At 36.1% G+C, this 21,442-nt stretch overlaps 1 protein-coding gene across 7 annotated transcripts; it reads right to left on the reverse strand.

Moving 5' to 3' along the window:
• Positions 1-387: 387 nt before the first annotated feature.
• LOC101261865 (E3 ubiquitin-protein ligase PRT6) lies at positions 388-21,116 on the reverse strand. Of its 7 annotated transcripts, XM_069290139.1 has the most exons (21): positions 20,775-21,058; positions 19,901-20,646; positions 18,393-19,508; positions 14,631-15,835; positions 14,342-14,482; positions 12,675-12,918; positions 11,860-12,567; positions 9,017-9,217; positions 8,218-8,879; positions 7,824-7,875; positions 7,136-7,739; positions 6,784-6,992; positions 6,155-6,690; positions 5,926-6,030; positions 5,792-5,858; positions 5,610-5,687; positions 3,613-3,681; positions 3,298-3,543; positions 2,452-2,555; positions 2,236-2,365; positions 388-783 (listed from the first exon to the last, which is right to left on the reverse strand). In XM_069290139.1, exons 2-18 carry the CDS (start codon positions 20,069-20,071, stop codon positions 3,535-3,537), a joined length of 6,177 nt encoding a protein of 2,058 aa, XP_069146240.1. In that variant the 5' UTR covers positions 20,072-20,646; positions 20,775-21,058; the 3' UTR covers positions 388-783; positions 2,236-2,365; positions 2,452-2,555; positions 3,298-3,534. The 7 variants fall into 7 exon arrangements, with proteins under 7 accessions (XP_069146240.1, XP_010312287.1, XP_069146242.1 ...); XM_010313985.4 differs by lacking the exon at positions 3,298-3,543 and having other exon boundaries at positions 19,901-20,002; positions 20,775-21,116; XM_069290141.1 differs by lacking the exon at positions 19,901-20,646 and having other exon boundaries at positions 20,775-21,112.
• Between the last annotated feature and the right edge of the window lie 326 nt (positions 21,117-21,442).

Consider the following 21,442-nt stretch of genomic DNA (forward strand, 5'->3'; position numbering starts at 1 on the left):
CGTTCTAAATTCTAATACTCTATTCCTCTATTCAAGAGTTATCTTTATTTATCAAATTTGTTCCTACCCAACATTTATTATGCTTCATTGTATTAAATGATTAAAAAAAAAAAAACCATTGTTGAGAAAAGATGGGTCTTCAACAAAAAAAAACTATTTATCAGTTCTTTTTTATCCTGTGGGGAAGATTAGCTCTTAAAGAAATCCACTACTATTGAATCCTTTCTTGGCAGAACTAGTAGAAATGAATACCCAGTTAGTTAAATGATTTTTGAGTTTAAACGAGCGTCAAACAGAAGATAATTTTAGGAGCAATTTCACTGATCAAAGAGCACAAATAATTTAAGAATTCCAGAAATTCGAAGGCGGATAAACTAGACGGAACGGTTAGGAGCAGTGCAAAAGTAAGCTTAGATAATATTTAAGTGCAACTCAAAAGCCTTGGTGCTCTTCCAACATATTGTTGATAAGATCTCAACTTATATCTCCAGATTGAACTGTGTTTTTGTGTGTGTGGTGGGGGTGAGGGTGAGGGTGAGGGTGAGGGTGGGAGTGGGGGTGAGGGTGTCATATTATCATATGCCTGCTTAGACTATAATTTACACCTCTAAGGAGACAAATTGGATGGATCAAAACTATATCAAAACACACTTTATTCACAATGTCTACAGTAAGTGCGAAAAACCACCCGCTCCACCACCAAAGTAACTTTCATGGAATCCGAAACGTCCCATTCTGGTAAAAGCAAATCCTTCTCCGCCACAGACGTCAATGCCTACTTTTCTGCAAAGAGATGTTTTATACTTTTAGTAAAAACTATTCAAAAAGATTCTATATGCTAGAACGTCGGTACCATAAAGGAAAGTGTTTTTTTCCCTTTTCCTTCTGAAAAAAAAGGAGAGGGGAGAACAAAGACAGGAAAAACTAATGAGTGGGTGGATCAGGAGCCTGTGAGATGCAGAAAAGAGAACAATCAAAGGGAGCCAATGGCAATAAGAACCTTCTCATCAGCAACATTATTAGCAGAAAATATAACTGGAAAGTGCATAAGAGAACATTTTTATCTCCAAATCAATTCAACTGATTATGGCCATCTTGTTTTAGTAACTAACATAACAGAACTACAGGCTAGAATTCTTTTGACTTAGCTGGGGGGTAGTTTGGGGGAGTGAAAAGAAATAAAATACCTCATGCGATTCAGATGTTTACCATTACGTTAGAAAGGGGAGTAGGACATGCAGAGGGGCTGATGCAGCGTTGTCCAGTCATCTATCAGATTCCACAGGTCAATTCTTTGGATTACTTAAGATTCTAATATGAATTGCAAGTGTCTTCTTTTTTTTGAGAAAGGTCACTTGAATATGAATTGCAAATTTTAAAAATCTAAAAAACTGTGTCCCACCACGTGGAACAGTACAAACAAAGCAGGGACAATGCTATTTGTATAGATTTTAATGTATATTTTGGTCATCATTTGAAAGCCTCGAAAGGATATACATTCAGTTCTTTCATCAAACCATAAACTATTCTTCAAATCAATTGATCTAACATTTTGCCCTGCAAAGATGATACTTTCGAGAATTACTAGAGTAAATACTTATCCTTGAATTGACATACAAATTCTAACCAACTAAACCACAAAAAAGGGACTCCTGCCAAACACTATCTGACACAAGTACTTGCTAAAATCATGTACAACTTTAACCTAGCAGATGAGGATGCCGAATATCCCTGTATTCAGAACCTAGTTGGTCTATTACCTGAATTTTTCAAAAGAGCTGCCAGAAGTCCCTACTATGCAGAAAGTCCAAACTCCAGACCCATCTTACCCAAGATTGCATTTTTTATTGTAAAATCTCATTGATCAATTTTAAATTTTGAGGTTCCACCCCGAATTTCGATGCCGAGTCTGGAGTTTAATGATTGGAAACCATTTTTAAAAAATATTAGGCATTTCATTAAAATATGGTGTTAATACACTCATCTTACGTTTTATCAGCAAGCTCAGACACTTCATTAACACAGGGATAACTCATAACTGAAATATCAGGAAAAGTAAATTAAAGTTGAATTAAACATGGAATTGAAGAAACATTAATCACGAACAATCATACAAAGGAACTGTCCGGATAACCTGCCACCAAGACAAGCAAATGAAACTGATCTATTTGCATTGCACTTTATCTAAACCAGAAAATAAATTATCAGAATAAAACAAAGAAATTACAGACAAACCTTAATAATCTGTACATTGAATAATAGCAGATAGCGGAACATTGAACATGCTGTGTCTGAGTCAAAACTCGGGACTGGACAGTTGATAACTTTCTTATCATCTTAGACGAATTCCATGGGCCTAGTTAACCTGCATGCGTCCAAATAAGGTAAAAAGATAAACTACCTGTCAGTAAGTGATGACATATATAGAGAATCTGGCAATCTTGAACTAACCTTTACCAAACCTTATGAATAAAGTCGAGCTAAAGCACGAAAAAGTTGCCGATATTTGTTTGATGAAGCACCTTTGGACTCCTATCTAGTCCATGAGAAGCCACCTAAAATGTCCGTTCAAGCAAATCAACAAATTGCTACGACTAGAGCTACGTAATAAAGATAATTGTGTTTCTCAGATTACAACGCCTTATTTAAAAGCAATAGTTATGCTTGTTCAGATTTCAGAAGACAGGAACAAAACTTCCTTGTTATTTAAAGATAATCAAGATAGTAACTAACATCAAAGAAGAAGACAATTAATACCATGAAGGGGAATAAGAAAAGTAAAAGCTATAAGAAGACAACATAGTGCAGGACATGCAATTACAATAAGCTTAGGTTAGGCACGTTTGAGTAAGGAACCATGAATTTTGCAAAAGGGAAAAAATGGCTCGTACCTGCTCAATTTTCCGTAAATGATACTCCCACCATCCCAACTTATGTGATAGTGTTTGACTGTGCATGGAGTTTAAGAAAAGAACTTTTGGAACTTGTGGTCTAGAACATGTCACGGATTATTTTGTTTGGAGAACTGGTAATGTAACATGTCACAGATATATGTGGCTATGAATCATTTCATTAAGAGTAAGTGAAAGTTTCAATTTAAATTGTTTCTATAAATTATTTCACTAATGGTAAAATGTAAAGCTTCAAAAAATTGTTTCTAAATACAGGAAAGTGTCATTCTTACTAGAACAAATGACAAAAGGAAAGAGTTTCACATAAAATGGGACCGATGGGATATATAGACATAATATATATATATTGGTAAAAGAGCCTTTAACGGTCTAAGCAAGGAGGTACCATAAGCAGTGGCTCACTGGTTGCACTCTTTAAGACATTTAAAAGCTCAAAGATGCACATGGAGTATATCATTAACCATAGATTTGTAAGCCATACTACTTTTTTCCATGCCTGTAAGCATTTTTCCATTTAACCCAAGACAATCAGAGAAAGAAGAATCTCTACTTTCTATTCCTCCAGAGATCATTAGCATTTCTCTTTACCCCCTTCTCTTGTTTTTACCTCAAATGACATTAATCATACCACCTAACAAATAGCACAATAAGAGATATTCAGTCACAGCAGCAGTAAATTATGCAAAGTTCTTTTCTATACCATATGAGTTAAGGCTGCATAGCGTTCCTCATTTAGGTACAATGGCTTTCCACGATTCATTCCAGAATCCTGCATGTATAAAGAGAGTTTTAAGATTTAAATGGATAACCAAAGACTATAGCACTGTGCATGTATGTCTACCACACCAGTCTCGACAAGGATTAAAAAATTAATTTGACACACAAAAATAAGGAAATACAAAGCAGAAGCAAAGTAACCACTATCCATCAGATCCTAAGAAACATTTCAAAACAGATTAAGTTGGACAGTCACAAATTGGAAACTCTAACGACATTCCTAAAATAAACTTGACCCGGGCCAATTTTCTTCACTTCTTAACTCAAAATATAAAACTATAAATAAGTATTCAAAATAAAAAAAAGTAGAGGACGATTTGTGGATATAAAGAACCTTATCTAGCAACATTTCTCAAATAAAAGGTACCTATTTTAGTTATTTCAGATTTTGAGCTTGGGGTTCGAGATAGCCAGCAAACTTCATAATAGAAACTAAACTTCTACGTTGTGCTATTTTTAAAAGCAATGTTTATCTATATAAAAGCACCTATTGTAATTGTTTCACATTTTGACTTCTACATTGTGCTATTTTGAAAAGCAACATTTCTTATATAAAAGCATGTATTGTAATTGTTTCACATTTTGAGCTCGGGGGCTCAAAATAGCCGGCAAACTTCAAAATAGAAACTAAACTTCACTGTTGTTCTAGGAAGTATAAACTCTTTTAAAAGTAACATAATTATATATTTTTCACTGTACAATCTACGTGTGCATAATGATATAAAAGTATGTGACAAAAAAGTAAACTACTGTTAGCTCGTGAGAAAAATACGAAGGGGTGGAATGAATCATTGAACCCCCCCCCCCCCCGAAACACACACACACCAAACACCTTTCTTGACAAATAAAACCTTACAGAACTGATTATCAAGGTAGCAAGATGGCCATTAGGTGGCTTTCAAAAACAATTTGAGGATTTAGCTATAACTCAAAATAAATACATGACCCCACAATTCAAATTCCAAAATTGAATTCAAAACACAAACTGGATTGCCTGATTGCCTGCCCACTTTATAGCAAATTTCAAATTAGAAGCAATTAAAAAAAGAATATACATATCCAACCGACTATGAGGTCTAATTAGGGCTTCAAGAATCACCGAATTCAAAGGATTCTCAATTAGAATCTTTTACATATCAAGTTAACAGAGAATTTTACATTTCAAATTTTTTGTTGGTTTTTTCCATAGGGTTTGTGGGAACTTGTTTGGAGTGTTAGAGAGTATCCAACCATCTTCTTGTAAAAAAAATCACTTTTCTCATTCTTCACGACACGTATACCTAAGATCTAGCATCACACCAAAAAGGAAAAGCTGGAAGAAAATGTAAAAGCACAATAATTGTTGCTCCACTGCCTTGGCCTTCGAGTGAAATTTGAAACAAGATATGGCTGGCTACCTACACATAAAGCGAAGTTTGCTATTCTGCTCTAAGATAGATCCCCCACCCCAAAACAAAAGTTGATATATTCATTGGCGACACAGAGAGAAATAACAAAAGAAGATGGATGTTGGGTCGCATTTTAGGGTTGTGGGTTGGAGAGGAAGTAGAATGCCAAGAGGGAAGGCAGAGGGGTTGGCATTGCTGAAGATGGAAGGGAAAGGAGATGATGAGGGGAGACGTGTTATGGTCAATTATGAAAAATGATTTGTCAGCAGATACCTACAAAGAGGAACCATCTATGACCAGTTCCAACTCTACTTTCAGTTTGTGGAGCAAAACAGGGAAAACAAATCCAGTGCCTTATTGAATTGACTCCAATTTGGAAGGACGTTCTTGAGACTCTCAGTGATTTCGACCTGCTTTTCCCATTCTCATATTCTTAGAAAATTACGAACAAAATTTTTGTCAACCAAACACAAATCTTCTGCAATCCAAACCCCTTTCATACCATGCAAAGATAGCTAAAGCACTGACTTACCTCTTCACCAAATGCATCTAAGTATGGGGAAGGCCATGATGCCTGACGAGCAGATCTTTGAAGTAACACTGTCGTTTTCTGTAGTGAAAGGATAAGTAAAAGTCATTCTACTTGTCCTAAAAGACGGTATTGCATCAAAAAGATCAAGACAAATACAAGAGCAAAAAGCAAATGCCATTTACTTTGATTAATAAGAACACCCCAGTACCCGCTCCACATGCCATTGCATGTGTTTGGCACCCACTTTCCCTGGCGAAATCAAATATGTCAGACATAATTAAAAGGACTATCAGAAGAAAAAAAGATGCACTTGAACCTGCAGCATGGCTTCCAATTCGGAGAGCAGAGTCTACCACACAATAAGCACAATGCCGGCTCCTCCAAAACAACTCCACAGTCTGGACAATTTTGTTTAATATACCTTATAGTAGCACCAACGTATCCAAAAACATTCAATGGTTATACAAAGATAGTAGACAAATTGGATATTATTACGAATATAGCAGACAAGTCAAATACAATACTTATGCATGTAAATAACCAACCTCTGTAGGAGGTCCTGGTAAAGATGAGGCAAAAGCATCAGTTTAAATGGAACTGCAGGGCTAGAATACATAGCACCATTCAACATGCGAGCTTCAAACTGCTTGGAGAAACGACGCAGCCAACTTGGAACCACAAAACGTACTGTTTCATCACTAATAACATCATCAAGTGGGGGAATCTTAAATAACTTCTCCAACTTTTCAATCTCATTGAACTCAACTGGTATGTTTCCCCCACATTCCATTGTTTCACCCATTGAATATGGTAATCCATCTAATATGTTACTGCCGCCACTAAATGGTGCTGATACAGAAGAACGAACCAATTTCCACAACAATGCGCATCTTCTTAAATAAGGAAAACTCAGGCTACGGATTGCATCTTTGACATCATGTGTTTCAATATGATTAGAATCAAAATCTTTGTAAGCCACTCCATTTTCCGCAATTATTCTATAGATGTCAGTAACTAGAGAATCACTACATCCTGACATAGATAAACTACTTTGAAGCTTTCTACTATAGGTAATTACAATCTGAAAAGAAAAAACAATAATTTAGCACCTTCAACCAAAAACACACTAATTAGTAGTAGATACAATGATTGAACAAAGAAAATATGTGGTAACCTGAGTAATAGTGACAACATAGAAAAGATGAACAAGACACAGGAATGATTTCTCGCACGACAAAAATTGGCATGGGAGGCAATATAACACCCACGTTAATGATGAAAAAGCATCATGTGCAAGAACTGGATCAGAGCATCGTTTCCAGAACTGAATATCAGGGTACTGTAATTCCGTCTCAGAAAATTCCAAGATGTCTTGCATATTACCTGCAAAGCACCCCAACAATCATAAACTGCTTCTACATTCCCCTGACATCGATTACCACTATATCCATGTTTCCAGAATCTTAAGTTTTATCATTAACAAAATAATTGAAGCACAAAAGCAACTAATGGAGGAGGAACCGTACCTCCAACAATAGGACTATCTGGATACTCATCTGCAGAAATGTCTGAGCATATAGACTTCACAAACAGCTGAATTCCTCTTAACCTCAACAGGACAGTAAGTGAGTCCTTTGACCGTGTGCTTTGTACAATGCTTAGTAATAAGGCTAATATAAAACAGTTTGTAGATTTGAGTTCTTTGTACAGAGCACCAAGGCTGTAGTTTGGAGCTAAAGAAGTATTCCCAGATCGAGCAGCAATTTCTGTCGATATAAGGGAGTACTTGAGTGTGTCAAACAAAATCAGAGAGTGACTAAGCCTACCAGATTCTGAAATCTTATCCTTGTCCGGAAAATACATTTCACACAATATCCGAACCACATAATCAAGATTTACTCTCATCTGCCCGAATTGCTGCACTGGAAGACTCTGTAAAATCTCTCTACTTCCAGCAACATCAGCTGCACTTTGCAGGAGAAATAAAACTTCTTGAAAACGAAGCGTTGGAAGGCCTACAGCATCTGATGGATCAGTTGAAAGAGACGGTGTTGACCTTTTAGTTTCGGCAGGTAATGCTGGCAGAACTGAGTTAGCAAGTCCACGGCATACAGGACAGAGAAACTCCCCCTGAAAAACAGCAAAAATGACAACATAATTTAGTATCAACTCCATCAGAAAGCAGAGAGTAAGACTAGAATGGAGGTTTTTTACCTGATCAGGATCAACAATATGACCCCCTTCGAAAACAATTTGTCTGGTATATCTGCATAAAAGATATGAGACAGTTACTTCCCTAAACTTGCAGAATCGGAGGGAAGGCTTACTATGGAACACAATAACACATCCAAATAGGAAGTCCCAAGAAACCTATTTAAGTTTGAGAAGGAAAAACTAGAATAAAGTAGTCTAAATACATGGTCAGTAAAAGAAAACAACCCTACTATAAAGAAAAGAGAATTCCACCAAATCACAAAAATTGATATTGGCTTAAGACATTCACTTCAATGGTCAAACAAGACGGTCTCAGAAGTACAAAAACAAAAGGAATGAATTAAAACTAAAGCTTCAAGGCAACGCACCCTCTTTTGAGTTAAGAAATTAATACCTTTCCTTTAGTGAAGATAAATAGCGGTCAAGACATCCCTGATGCACAGCATGCCCACAGGATGAAAGATATATTCCATCACAATCTGATGGACCAAATCCATTGTATGTTGGAAGCAGCATACTTGACTCCAATTGTGCCTTGCGGCTATTCGTTGATGCAGAAGGACTACATTCTCTTGAAAGAGCAGAAATGTATCTTCCAAGCAGAAGTGACTCAGCACTCCCATTATCACCCAAAGCTGATAGTTTCCTATCATTTTTTAAAAGATCCCAGTTCCATGAATTAGCATCCATTTCTTCCCAAATCAACGAGTACATGTGTTCTTCTAGCATCTCGAAGGAAGAGGATGTCTTTTTCTTTACAGTGCTTGATGCGCAAGAGGGTTGAATGTTCTTCATTGAGGGGAATTTTTCCTTGATATATTCCAGAAATGCTTCCACTTCCTTAGGTTGTCCTTCTAAAGCAAACTCATTTACTTTATTTTGGATTAATTGCATTAAACAAGATGATGAAGTAATTTCTGAACTTCTTGAAAGATTGCTCCTTTCAGATGAAATGTTTGGCACATGTTTGGCACAAGACGTGGGCTCTTTCCCAGGGCGGCGAGTTTGTTCCCATGAAGGAGGACCTCTGTTGGTGCAACTGAGAAGCCTGGATTTCTTATTTCAGGAATCAAGATGAAATAACTGTTATTCCACTTATCAGGGGATAAATTAAAGTTCAATATAATCAGATAAATCACCAGTCATATCCAAGCAGAAAAAATTGATAGCAACACATAAATAGAGCCACCTACCTGAAGAAGAATTAGGTAAGATACAGGACTTCTAGAATTTGGATCACGGCAAAGAGAGCAGATAACAGGAGTAGCCTCTTCAGATCTAGGTCTACCATCTGAATCGCATAAGTCTTTGCCGTGTTTAGAATCATCTGCGGCAACATCTGTTTTGGAATCAATGCTTGCTAAAAACTTGGATTGTTGAACCCTCATCTTCTCCTGTAAATTAGACATGGAATACATTGAGAAAGTGACAGAGTCAAACAAGACTCTCCTAGTATTATCAACTGAAAACAGAAGGATTAAATTTTCTCTGGTTCTACTATGGTGGCAACATAGTACAATTTAAAGTATTTATAATGACAATGAAACAAGTAACATTCTAAATATATGATATGTTAAAACAAAACTTTCTAACTTACGCTTCTAATTACAGAGGGAAAAGCAGGCTAGCTTCAACTTTAGGGAGAAAACTACATTGCAGCACATCATTCTTTTTAGTGCCGACGAGCTTTTGTATGAGGTCAGATGCATTTCTACATGTTCGTCACCATATTTGGCAATGTTGTAGGTTCAAACAGGTACCAACTATCTACCTTTATCTGGAACAATAATTTATTCTTTTCTTATTGACAGTGGTGCTCGGCTAACTTGTGCACCTTGAGTATTCCATTAGGTACTGAGTAACTCTGCACACCATTGATGGAAGGAAATCATTTAGCATTTTTGCCTCTGTTTGAACTTCAAAATGTGACCTCATGGTTCTCCAACTCCATGGACTACAAAAGCCACACCATTGGGTGCTTATCCAGAATAATATTTTCCTCGTATTTAATTCTGATCTCCAATTTCCACGTTAGACTTATGACTAGTAATTTGTTCGAGATATCACGGGGAAAGATATTGTTCTAGCATTACCTTAGCTGGTGGATAAAGCAGCAAGTCATAGACACAGTTATGCATTACACCTTTTCTAGGGAAACATGGAGGAGGTTATATGCAATCATATTTTTTAATAATTACAGTTACCTGTTTGCAATAAAATTCTAATGTTTTGTGCAGTCTGGGAGAGTTTCTGTTAATTAAATTATGTGGTTGTGATAACACTAAAAAGGTAGAGTTTGATGTTCAGAATCCTCCTTCTCCCGTGTATATGCCTTGATGTATTGCAGGATAAAGTTATGTATCCTACTTCATGTGGATGGAATAGGTTTATTGCCTCAGCAACCAGTGAGGCAGAACCTTTTTTTTAATAACCATGGTATCCTAGCCAGAAGCGTTAATTCTATGGGTTCCTGTTTGCTAACTTCCATTACTACCAGTAACAGATAACTTTGTCCACCAAAGCTTGGAAAGATGGGAACAAATCACCAAGTGTAATTTTTTCTTCCACTAGGATTTGAACTTCAAACTTTCTAGATTCCTTGTAAGAAGATATAACATGGAAAGGGCATCTGTGCATGTCATATTGTAATTAGGGGTCACTTCCACAGTTAAGTAGTGGAGTCCATTTACTACTAATATACCCAAAAAAAAAAGGGGGGGGGGGGGGGGGGGTGTTCAACCTGAGACTGAGAGTGGAAGAATACTCTCAATCAACAAGTTTCGATCTACATCCGAGAGATTGGTGAGAATATCTCCAATGTTTTCAGCTGATTCCCCAACCCCCACCCATAGCTCAGTAAATACTTTTAAGTAGGCATACCATTTCATCTAGAATAAGTTGTATTATTTTCACTTGTCATTGTAATTTCATTTGTTGAGACACAAATATTAATATAAGCATTCTGAGTAAAGAAAATGGATACCTTCATTAATCAACTGCTGAATTTGTAGCTTATCATTTTACTTGAAAATTAATATGCCTATAGTCCAGGTAAGGCATAATGGAGTCAATAGACTCAAATTTAACTCCACCAGCCAAGAGTCATCAACGGGGAAGTATGTGATTTTACACAATAGAGAGTATATTTATGTGATAGTAACAAACTAGAGGACAGATCAACGTAGTTTACACTTTACCCTACTATTTTCATTACAGTAACATCACTCTTCTCTGTCATATAAAGAATTTTATACCAAGCATGGTTTCATCCAATGCTGCCTATAAGGAAAAAAATGATTTTAAAAATGAACACATGATTTTTTCTTGAACTGGAATTGTACCAAAAAATTCTGCTAGATCGGACGAAATTGACTAGTCCTCCAATTATTTATTTATTTATTTTCATGTGAATAATATGGACTCCACTTGTATGTATAAGTAGATGGAGGACTACCACCTATGTTAACCTTTCTAATCATTTGTTTCTACATAAATTCTACTTATTTCCTTATTCTCTGTTCTTATCCAAGATAATGTTACCTTGACATTAGAACTCTGTTTTCAAAAAAAAAAAAGTTGGTCATCCTAGGATATATCCTTGCACTCTCTCGAGTCTAAGCGGGGCAGCTCCCACACACTTTTGTTTCAACATTACATGCTTATAAATTTTACACATGGAGAATGCCAAAACCTGTCCGGATATGGATAATTGTTTTTATTTGGTACAGACCACAACCCCAAACCCTCTACCTAGAAATCCAACGGTTGCATGTTTCCCATTTTGTGCCTATGGTGACTCGAACCCGAAATCTTATGGTCAGATGCCGGTCTTTACCATTAGGCTATCCCTCCCTTATTGTATGCCAAATAAGGAATCTCCACTTTTCAAGTCTTAAGATACATAGCTAACAGACAAACACAACATAGCAGCAAAATGAACAACTTAAGATTGATTGTCTAGAGAGCAAAAAATAGATTATCCGTATTTAGCAAATTATTGAACAACAAATCATTAATTACTCTTGTGTAATCTCACCAGCATAGCAGCTTGTCTCTCTCGAGCTTTAGCCTTATGCTTATCACTATCTGAAACTGATTTGAAGCTATTCATATCACCAGCTGGAAAGGATCGAGATAACTGATTGACCACATCTGGAGCAAGATCTTGCAATTTTTTCATGCATTCAGGTTGCAGTTCAGCAAATTTCTTCAGAACACTTTCAACCAAAGATAAGAGGTTAAGCATTCCAGCCTCCACAAAGTAATTTTCTTTCTTGTGTTTCCTCATTAACAACACGAGAAGAGATAGCAAGCTCTGATCACCAAATTTACCCACTGATATTTCTTCACAAGCTAGAGCTAAAATTGGAATAACATCTCCGTTAGAGCAACTATGTTCACCAGATTCCCTATGTGCATGACAAATATCCAATGCTAATGACAGCAAATGCAGTGCTCTTAACAGAACACCATCTGGAGCACATGAAGCATTTGATGCATCAGAAAACACAGCATATGATACAACAGCACGGACAATTTGGAGGACTGTCCTACAGGTAGCTACTTCAGCTATACGACCAAGTGGTGGATAAATCTTGCTCCATCCTGGAAGCTGAGTGGTCAATGCCGATGCATTACAGAAACGCATATATCTCTCTTCGGCTACTTGCAAATCCCTCGAATTCCAACGAGGATGGTAAAGATCCAGTTCCTTCCAATAGGGCAATCGCAATTTGTACATACCCTGTGATAGATAAGGAATTGGGAAATATCACAGGACGAAAAATGATCAAATTGATTTCCCTTAGAAATGTACAAGGATTAAGTATGAACCAAATATCAGAAATAAACCTGGTTCATGCCAGATGGATTTGAATAAATTGCGATTTTGTCCAAAACTTCCTGAAATTTATCAATCTTGGACAGGTCGCGAGGAAGAGACTTCACCAGCTGACTATGAGTGGCATCACCAATTGATAGTCTATATACTAATTCTCTTTGCAAACATTCACTCGAGGTTAGCCCACAAAACCGTCGTTCTTTCAATATTTGAATAATAAGAGTAAGCATCTCTTGAACTAAAGCAGGTTCGTACCTAGAGAAAACAGTGAATTGTATTAGACAGAGCAAGTAGTAGATGCATGGGAAATATACCTGTGAGGTTCCAAAGCATCACATATTATCAATCCTGAACATATACAACAAGGTACACTGCCAATCAAAATATACAATGCAGATCTTTATGATCCGAATCAGATCTTCTAACTCTAGCTAACCGTAAGCATATTAGCCAATTTATGCCCATGTCAGAAATAGCTCAATGGAAAGACTATCAATCATCTCAAAGAAAGTATATAGTAGCAAGTAGCAACTAAAAAATCCTCTACGAACCCAAACCCCAGTTATTTTCAGGCAAACAAAAACCCTGCAGCAAACTATCTTAAAAGAAGTTCCTTTTTTTTATTAGATCGTCAAAGTCATGTGACTGTTTAAGGATGATGCAACTCGTAGATGTTAAACTCATTACTAGATCTATGATTTTTCCAAACATGTATAATGATCTCTACAGGCATGATTTAAAAACTTCTTAGAGAAGAACGCAGACTGTAAAGAGTCACCTACTAAAACATAGCATTCAAGGTACATTATCATGTCCCGTTCCTTCATGTATCACATTTTTTTTATATTAATATCAAGTAAATGTTCAATGTCTACCTCCTCCCCCCACCCCACCACACACACTTCAAAGGAGAATGTACTTATAACATGTATGTCCTTAGGGCCTAGCTATTGTCTAATCTTCTTTTTATCTTATTTGTTTTAAATTTCAGGATTGTGCAGACACCTCTGCCATGAAATAGGACACAGTTTAACATCTTTGGCTCCAGTCGAGCTATAAAACTTACAAGTTTTAACAAGAGCAGTGGCACGACAACGACTTCTATCATTTCCTAGGTTATTTTGTTTTGTTGTCAGAGAAGATTTTATTTAAGTACCAGTAAGAAAATATAAAAAATTCTGGAAAGAACAAATATACCTAAGTAACGTGTGCATGTCCTATAAATATTAATAGGAAAGGCATCAGAATAATGTATTCTAAAGAGAAAAACTTCATAAAAGAACTCAAATATATAAAATCATCGATATTTCTCACTCTTTTTCAAAATGGAATTGCTGCATTAAAGTGTCAGGAAGATGTAATTTATCAAGGATTTCTTTCTAGAAGGATTTAACCACTTTTAATATAGGTGAACGTGTATATCAATCAAAAAGACTGATTGACAAAGCCAGTACTAATCACAAAGATTACCGTTGCACAATTAATTACAAGTTATGGAACAGAATTATTCTGACAATGATCAATCTAAGTGTCAAGAGCATCCCTTATGTAATGATGGTATACATACATCATCAAATTAAAGAAAATAGTGTTTTATACTTTATCCGTGGAAGCAATCACATAGTGGATGAAAATGGAAGTCGTTGATGAAAGTAAAAAGGAAATGTGAATCACATACTCACTAGGACGTTCAAGATTGAACGAGAGGTAATTTGATAACTCAAAACGTTCTAAAATTCTACTGATATATAAATCAGCTGGTGCTAGTGCAGCACAGCATTGTAGCAGAAAGAGGTCAAGCTCCAGACCCTGCTCAGACCTGCATAAAATGTTTAGAAAGATATTGGCTTAGTAATATCCAAAGGAATATTGAAGATTAAATCTCATATCTGTTAGCATAACAAAAATTTTCACTATTGTCATCATAGAGCCATGAATAAAGACTGCACATTTAACTGTATACATACCAGCGGACAGAGCGATACCACTCACAGGATAATATAGCAGAATCACCATTCCTACGCCACATTCCAGCATAAACCTGAGCACAAAACACCCTAATCCGAAGTGCATGTTCCATAATGAAGGCAGAAAAACCCTGTGGGTGGTAGACTCCCAAAATATGGCCAAAAAAGTCATAATGGACAGAAGATGACAACTTAGCAGAACTAGCAACTGGTTGTGCATTCTCCCCATAGCATTTGCCTAGTGCCTTCTGTAAAACCATTGAAAGTAATCGCTGCAACGGATTGTGAACTGATATATCCTGCAGACTAACTTTATATACTATATCAGGCCAATCAGACAAACTCAGCAACCGCAGTTCTCCTAATTCAGATGCATTATCTCCTTCCAGCATACTGTCATCATGACCACCAAGACAAGCTGGTTCTTGGCCCGAACCCAGGCCAGAATCCAAGATAGTCCGACCATTCAGGGAAGGATTAGAGTATTGTTTATTATAACCTTCAGCAGAAGTCACGAGTCTAACGTCATTTGAAGGAGGACTCTGAGATTTAAACATTTCTCTGCCTCTTCTAAACTTTGAGAGTGTTTTTTTCAACACAGAGAAATTATTGCCGGGAGTAGAACTTGTTTTCGGACATAATATGTGAAGGAGAGGTCCCGAAGTGTTATCAACTATCAGCCAATTTTCAATGGCCCTCAGGCACTCAAATGTTAAGCATAAAACAGATGATGATATTGGAGAACTATCATAATGTACTTCAAGAACCCTGGATGCATGTTCTAATGGACTCCTCCCAGCCATACTGCATACAGAACTTTCCTGTGATAGCCTTCCCACTTTTGCATGTCTTTGGCTATCTTGGTCTTCAAAATCCTCTCTGTGTGTGTTGAAGAAAGCATCGGCACCATCTTCAGTACTACTCGTAGAGAAAGCACCACTTACCAAAAGTGAGTGAATATTTGCAATAGAATGACCCAAAACAAAAGGCAAATGCATATTTTCATTCTCTTCTTCTACATGAATGCCAGTTTCTCTTTTTTGTGGGTTCGCTCCTTGCACGAAAGCCAATAGTTTCATCCATGTTCTCAATATATCTCGTCGTTCATGAGTTACATATCTAGGTACAACAGAATGACTCATGACAAATCGGATGTCTTCAACCACACGGAGAGTAGTTTCATACAAATTTGACCATTTCATGACCTGAATAACCAAGCAAACCTTAGCAAACCAACGACTGGCAATTCATAAATATGGTAATACCACTAACGATTAAAGTCTACTGACAAGACCATAAAAGTCAGGTAGAACGAGCAAAAAATCAAACAAAACCAGTTATATCACAGCTGAATAGAACTATCAAATAAATTATTTAAAAATATAAAATTAAAAAAAAAACTAGTTGTTCATTTGCAAAAGCCGGAGGCCCTACAAAAACAAAATTCATATCAAATATTCATATATTTCAGATGTGCATTCTTCTTTGATTGGTGGAAGTAAGCCCAAGAAAAGAAGCAAAGCTAAGCATCTGCAAGCACGCACATTTTCTCTCAAAGAAAACTATGTCACCTTCATCAAGCATGCACCTTCTCTTTTTTATGAAACTGGTAGGTTTACAAGCATGCACCTTTTTTCTTCATTATTTCTCTTGAGTTGAAGTCATACACCAATCATCAATTAACTTCTATTTAAACTACATCAAGAGCAATATATGCTCAGATGACCTGCTAGGCATAGCCATCAGGCATCAACACATTTACTATGTTACAAACAAGAATAAGACCAAGAGGCGGGCACTTGAAAATTCCTCTTGGTCAATCAGTCATGCGTCTCTCCAAACAAAATATAGAAGAATATTCTATAGGCTAATAAAGAACATCAGAAACCCCAATGGTGAATAATCTGACAAAGGAGTGCTTCAGAAAACTCATTAAACAGTAAATCGTCAAACTAAACTTACACCAAACATAATTATTCACATTCAAACACATAGCACTAAAGAGCATTTGACCTTGGGAAATATATGATGGCCCATTGAAAAAACTCCTATTTCATAAGAACTTGCAGTTGATAAGTTAAATACTAGCTTGTATTGCTTTTATTTGCCTGTACCATTGAAACAAATAAGAAATTTCACAGCCAACAGTGTCACCAACAGTTGATACAGTTAGAATGAAGACCACTTTGAATCCCAACATAGGCAAAAAGCAACATGATTTTTTCTATCTGCCTGATCTTTAGTAAGAAAGTCACTCTAAGGTTGATATTCCTCGTATTAATAAATACTTGATAAACGTATATCAAAATAAAAGACGGAACCCATCGACAGCCCATAAAGTTGGCGCCAACTTTCACTTAGACACCTCAAGTAGGGCACTGTGTCATTTTGACATTTTTTTACAATCAACTAAAATTTGAAGTGTGTGTAATACACTTGTGGATAACATGGCATGATGATTAATTAAAAAGGAAAATGTGGCATTTAGGTGTAAAATACTAATTTGAAAATAAAGTATAAGAAGAAAAACTAATTTTCAACAAAATTAAATAAAAAAAATTACCTATGGTCTACAGTCTACACTCTACGCACGCCTTGTTCTTCTTCCACTTTTTTTTCCTTCTTGGTTTTCATAAGATATTCTTTTTAAAAACTTTTTCTTTTTCTTGAGGTAGATTTGGTATAGTGGACTATTTCATCGATTGTGATTCTCTGGCGAGGTCCGACAAAGATAATAGGACTCTTGTTCTCTTTCTCTTTCACTTTATTGTGTTTTGTTCTTTCAGGTGGATATAAAGTTTCCAAAAATTAGTGTGATACCAACAGATAGAGATCAACGCATTTAACAAAAAGAAACTCCCTAGATAAAAAAGAATTTGTTACGTAATAGACCAGCTTGAGAACTAGTGGAAGTATGAGGTTAGTCGAGTTGTGCAGCTGATCCAAAGAAGGAAAAAAAGAGCAAAGCAAAGAAATCGCGTTTGATCATTAGGTCAATTAATAAATAGGAGATAAAAAACCAAACTTGGCCATCCAAGGTTATTCTGTTCAAATAAAATGAAAACAAATTCATGTGCAGGAATTAATGGCCTTCATTTCATGCACTTGTCTACATATTGCAGAAACTAAAACAATTTTATGTATTCGGATTCCAACTTATTAAAGGCAATTGAGCATTATGACTTCATTTCCAGCTTTTACATTTGACGTAATTAATAGCTTAATCTATCTGTGCATAGGAAAAGTCAGAGCAGTTATATGTGGAGATAGCAGAAGAAGTCTACACCAAATATACAAAATCTTACAGAAGAATCATACATACATCTCCATCCAAGAACAAAGACCAGCCTATTTAGTAACATAAGCTAAAGGGCAGCCAGGCGCACTAAGATCCTCTTATCTGCGGGTCCAGCAAAAGATCGGACCATATTGGATCTATTGTGTGCAGCCTTGTGTTGCATTTCTGCAGGAGGCTTTTTCCACAGCTTGTAGCATGACAGTTTTGGTCAAACAACAGCAATTCTTACTATCGCACCGTGGTTCACCGTCTTAGTACATAAACTACACAGGGAGATTTTAGACATGTCTACACGTAGAAGGAAAGATGGTATAAAGAAACAAGCTATTACAATTATAACGAGTATATAAACATGTTTCTTATCAGGAAAAAAAGAAGTACATAAACAAGCTTATATCAGAACTTCACATTTCGCACGATAATATAATGCTCTTTAGTTTAGTATAATTATCATACAACATTACCTGCAATTTACCATCTTCTCCAGCGCAAGACGCAAATATGTCCCCTAAACATCCCAACAGCATGGGTAGAAGATTCATTTCCTTCACAAGACGTGGGGTCAAAGTAGGCACCGTAAATATCTGCACTGAGAATGTTGATAGTAGTGGATATTTGTTATAAACTGAATCATTGCATTCACTTGTTGCCTCATTCACAACAGTAGGATAATAGCTCAGAAATACTTTTGCAAATTCATATTTAAATTGAGGTTCACCCAACAATTTCAACAGCAATTCATGAATCTTCTTGACATTTTCTTCAATGATCATAAACCTCTCTGCCCTCACAAGAATATCTAGTAAGCCTGCTGAAGAAGATACTCTCCTAGAGATAAAACTAAGCAAACTTTCACTATGCTTACAGAACTTCAATAGCATCTTTACCACTGCAGATGTTAACTCATCTGTCACCATTTTGAGCTCAGTAGAATGATCATTTTTTCTAGGATTTCTCCCAGAGATGCTATCTGGAAATAGAAACCTTTTTCTCCAACAAGACAGTAATAAATCTAGTACAGGCCCCATTGAGTTTGCAAACTCTTCTGGAAGAGGTTGAATCTGCTCAGCTCCTTTGTGTTTGGAACAAAATCCTTCACGTTTCCATGCAGTAACATCTCCACAATCACAGCAACCACCACCTGTATAAATAATAGAGTAATCGTGGTCCTTATGGTTTCCATTCTGGAAACATGGAACACATATTGCACATGTTGGATCATGCTCACACGTACGGCAACGATATGCAATGTCATTGTTACCCCAAACAGCCCCACAAACACCACGCTGACCAGTGTCTTCCAGTTGCTCCAGAGCTCTACTTGGTTCACCGTCAAACATCAACCACTGTATCCACTCCATACTTTCTTGGAATAAATCTTTAACATTAACGCTTGAGCTGACCATGGATCTTGGAGACTGTATTTGTTGTTCTGCAATAATCTCCACTGCCTCCTCATTAGTAGGAAAAAGTGCAGGGACCAACTCTGCTATCTGTGACTTATTATTCTTCACGTAAGCAACTAAACCAGGCTGTAGTAGTTCCAAATACTCAGCCGGAACTCCAAGAATGTCAAGCCTCTGAAAAGAAAACAAGGGATTACATGTCAAGATCCATTATTCCCTCTTCTTAAACCAAGAGCAAATAGGGAAGAGATACAAATATCAACAAGGGATCAAAGGGATTACATGGGCCTCTGACAAGAGGACAAGGGAATACATGCCAATTTCACTCGTCTTATTCATTGATATTCCTCCCACAGTACAAAAACTAGAAATGGCAGAATTTACTATCAAAAATCAAGGTAATGCAAGATACCACATCATTTAAATGGTGGACATCTTAGATAGTGAGAATGGAGTCGTGCAATTTTTGTTTTACCACCAAAATCTTTTTTCCATATCAATAATCAAATACTGGATATGCTTCACCCATTTTCACCAGCAGAATCTTTAATTGTCGTACCACTCACCATTATGAATACTCTAGTCCAAATAGATAAGTGTCTGATTCTTTGTTCCAATAACATAAGCTTCTCCTCCTTAACCATCTTCCGTTGTAATAACTGGTGAAACTTCAAGACCATTGTAGAAAAAGTATTGAACGTTAAACAAAATAAGTCTCCATATGACCTCAAAAGCATGCAGACTCTTCAAACATAGGAATATCCCCACCATCACCATTACCACCCAAAAAAAATAAAACTATTCTTTTTAGCTACCTAAATCCTGGACTCCGTGTAGCCATCCTTCAACTTCCAAAGTACAAGACTACTATAAGTTCTCAAACATAAAATTAACAGTAAATCAGCTTCAGCCAAATAAGTTCCATTAGTTATGACCAATTACACAAATGAGATTACCTTCTCACCAAACACCAATTCTTGAATCTTCCATTCAGCAACCTAAAACTAGGACATAAGAAGAAAAAACTTGCTTCTAGCATAGATAGAGTCCTCTACGTGGATTAACAATATTGCAACATCCATATCCCTCTTCTTACAGATAAAATAAGCACGGTGCAGTCTCTAAGTAACATAAAATCACATATACAAATGCCTAAAAAATTCACCTCAGCTCTTACTATTGATTTTTCTTCTCCTTTTAACAGAAATGAACTATTCTGCTAAACAACAGTACAATAATCACAAAGCCTCCATCAAATCCCATCCCATCCACATACACAGACATTCCACTGTCTTTCTTCCAAAAACAAAATCTGAAACCCCCAAAAAAACATTTTTTATTTGTTCATCATAAAAAAAGCAGATTTTTTTCAAAAAAAAAAAAGATCAAATGCTATACTTGCAAACTGATACAAACTATGAAGAATAAAAAATCGATTACCTTAAGAATACGCTCCATCGGAGTGAGCGTATCCGACTCCGGCGATGAGCCAGTATCCATTTGTAACACTGACCGAATCCAATCGGCGCAATTACAATTCACAATTCCACCAATTTCTACTCAATTGTACTGTCAGTTTATAGTTTGAATTTAGAAACCCTAGCTGAATTTGTAGAATTGAAAATCATCAACCGCATATATAAAATTGAAAAAATCTAGAATGATCTGTAATACAGTAATACTATTTTTGTTGTTTTTTGTTTGGATAAAAGCTTAAATTGCTTACTTGCTTTACTCTTGACCTTTTTTTAGCCTTTTGTAACGCCAACAACTTTGCTACTTGTAAATTGTAAATTTTCTACTAATATAATATGACGACAAAATAAAACATCTTTTCCTTTGATTAAATATTTTAATTTCAAAATTAAGATTTAAACAATGAATTTTTTGAGGTTGAGATTTTTAAATTGAAGTTGTATTTAGAAATTATTTTATTAAAAAAATAAAGTCTAAAAAATTAAAATTAATTTTAAAATTTGAATTATTTTTGTAGGCATATTATCAAATTGAAGAATTTTTAAAGTCTGATCTAAAAGTGATAGTCAAGTGTTGGCTTAATTGTGAATATGTGTGATATATTACTAATGATGAAAGGTCTTTTAGTATGC

This window comes from Solanum lycopersicum, chromosome 10 (genome assembly GCF_036512215.1).
Source record: "Solanum lycopersicum chromosome 10, SLM_r2.1".
In the NCBI taxonomy this organism is placed as follows: domain Eukaryota; kingdom Viridiplantae; phylum Streptophyta; class Magnoliopsida; order Solanales; family Solanaceae; genus Solanum; species Solanum lycopersicum.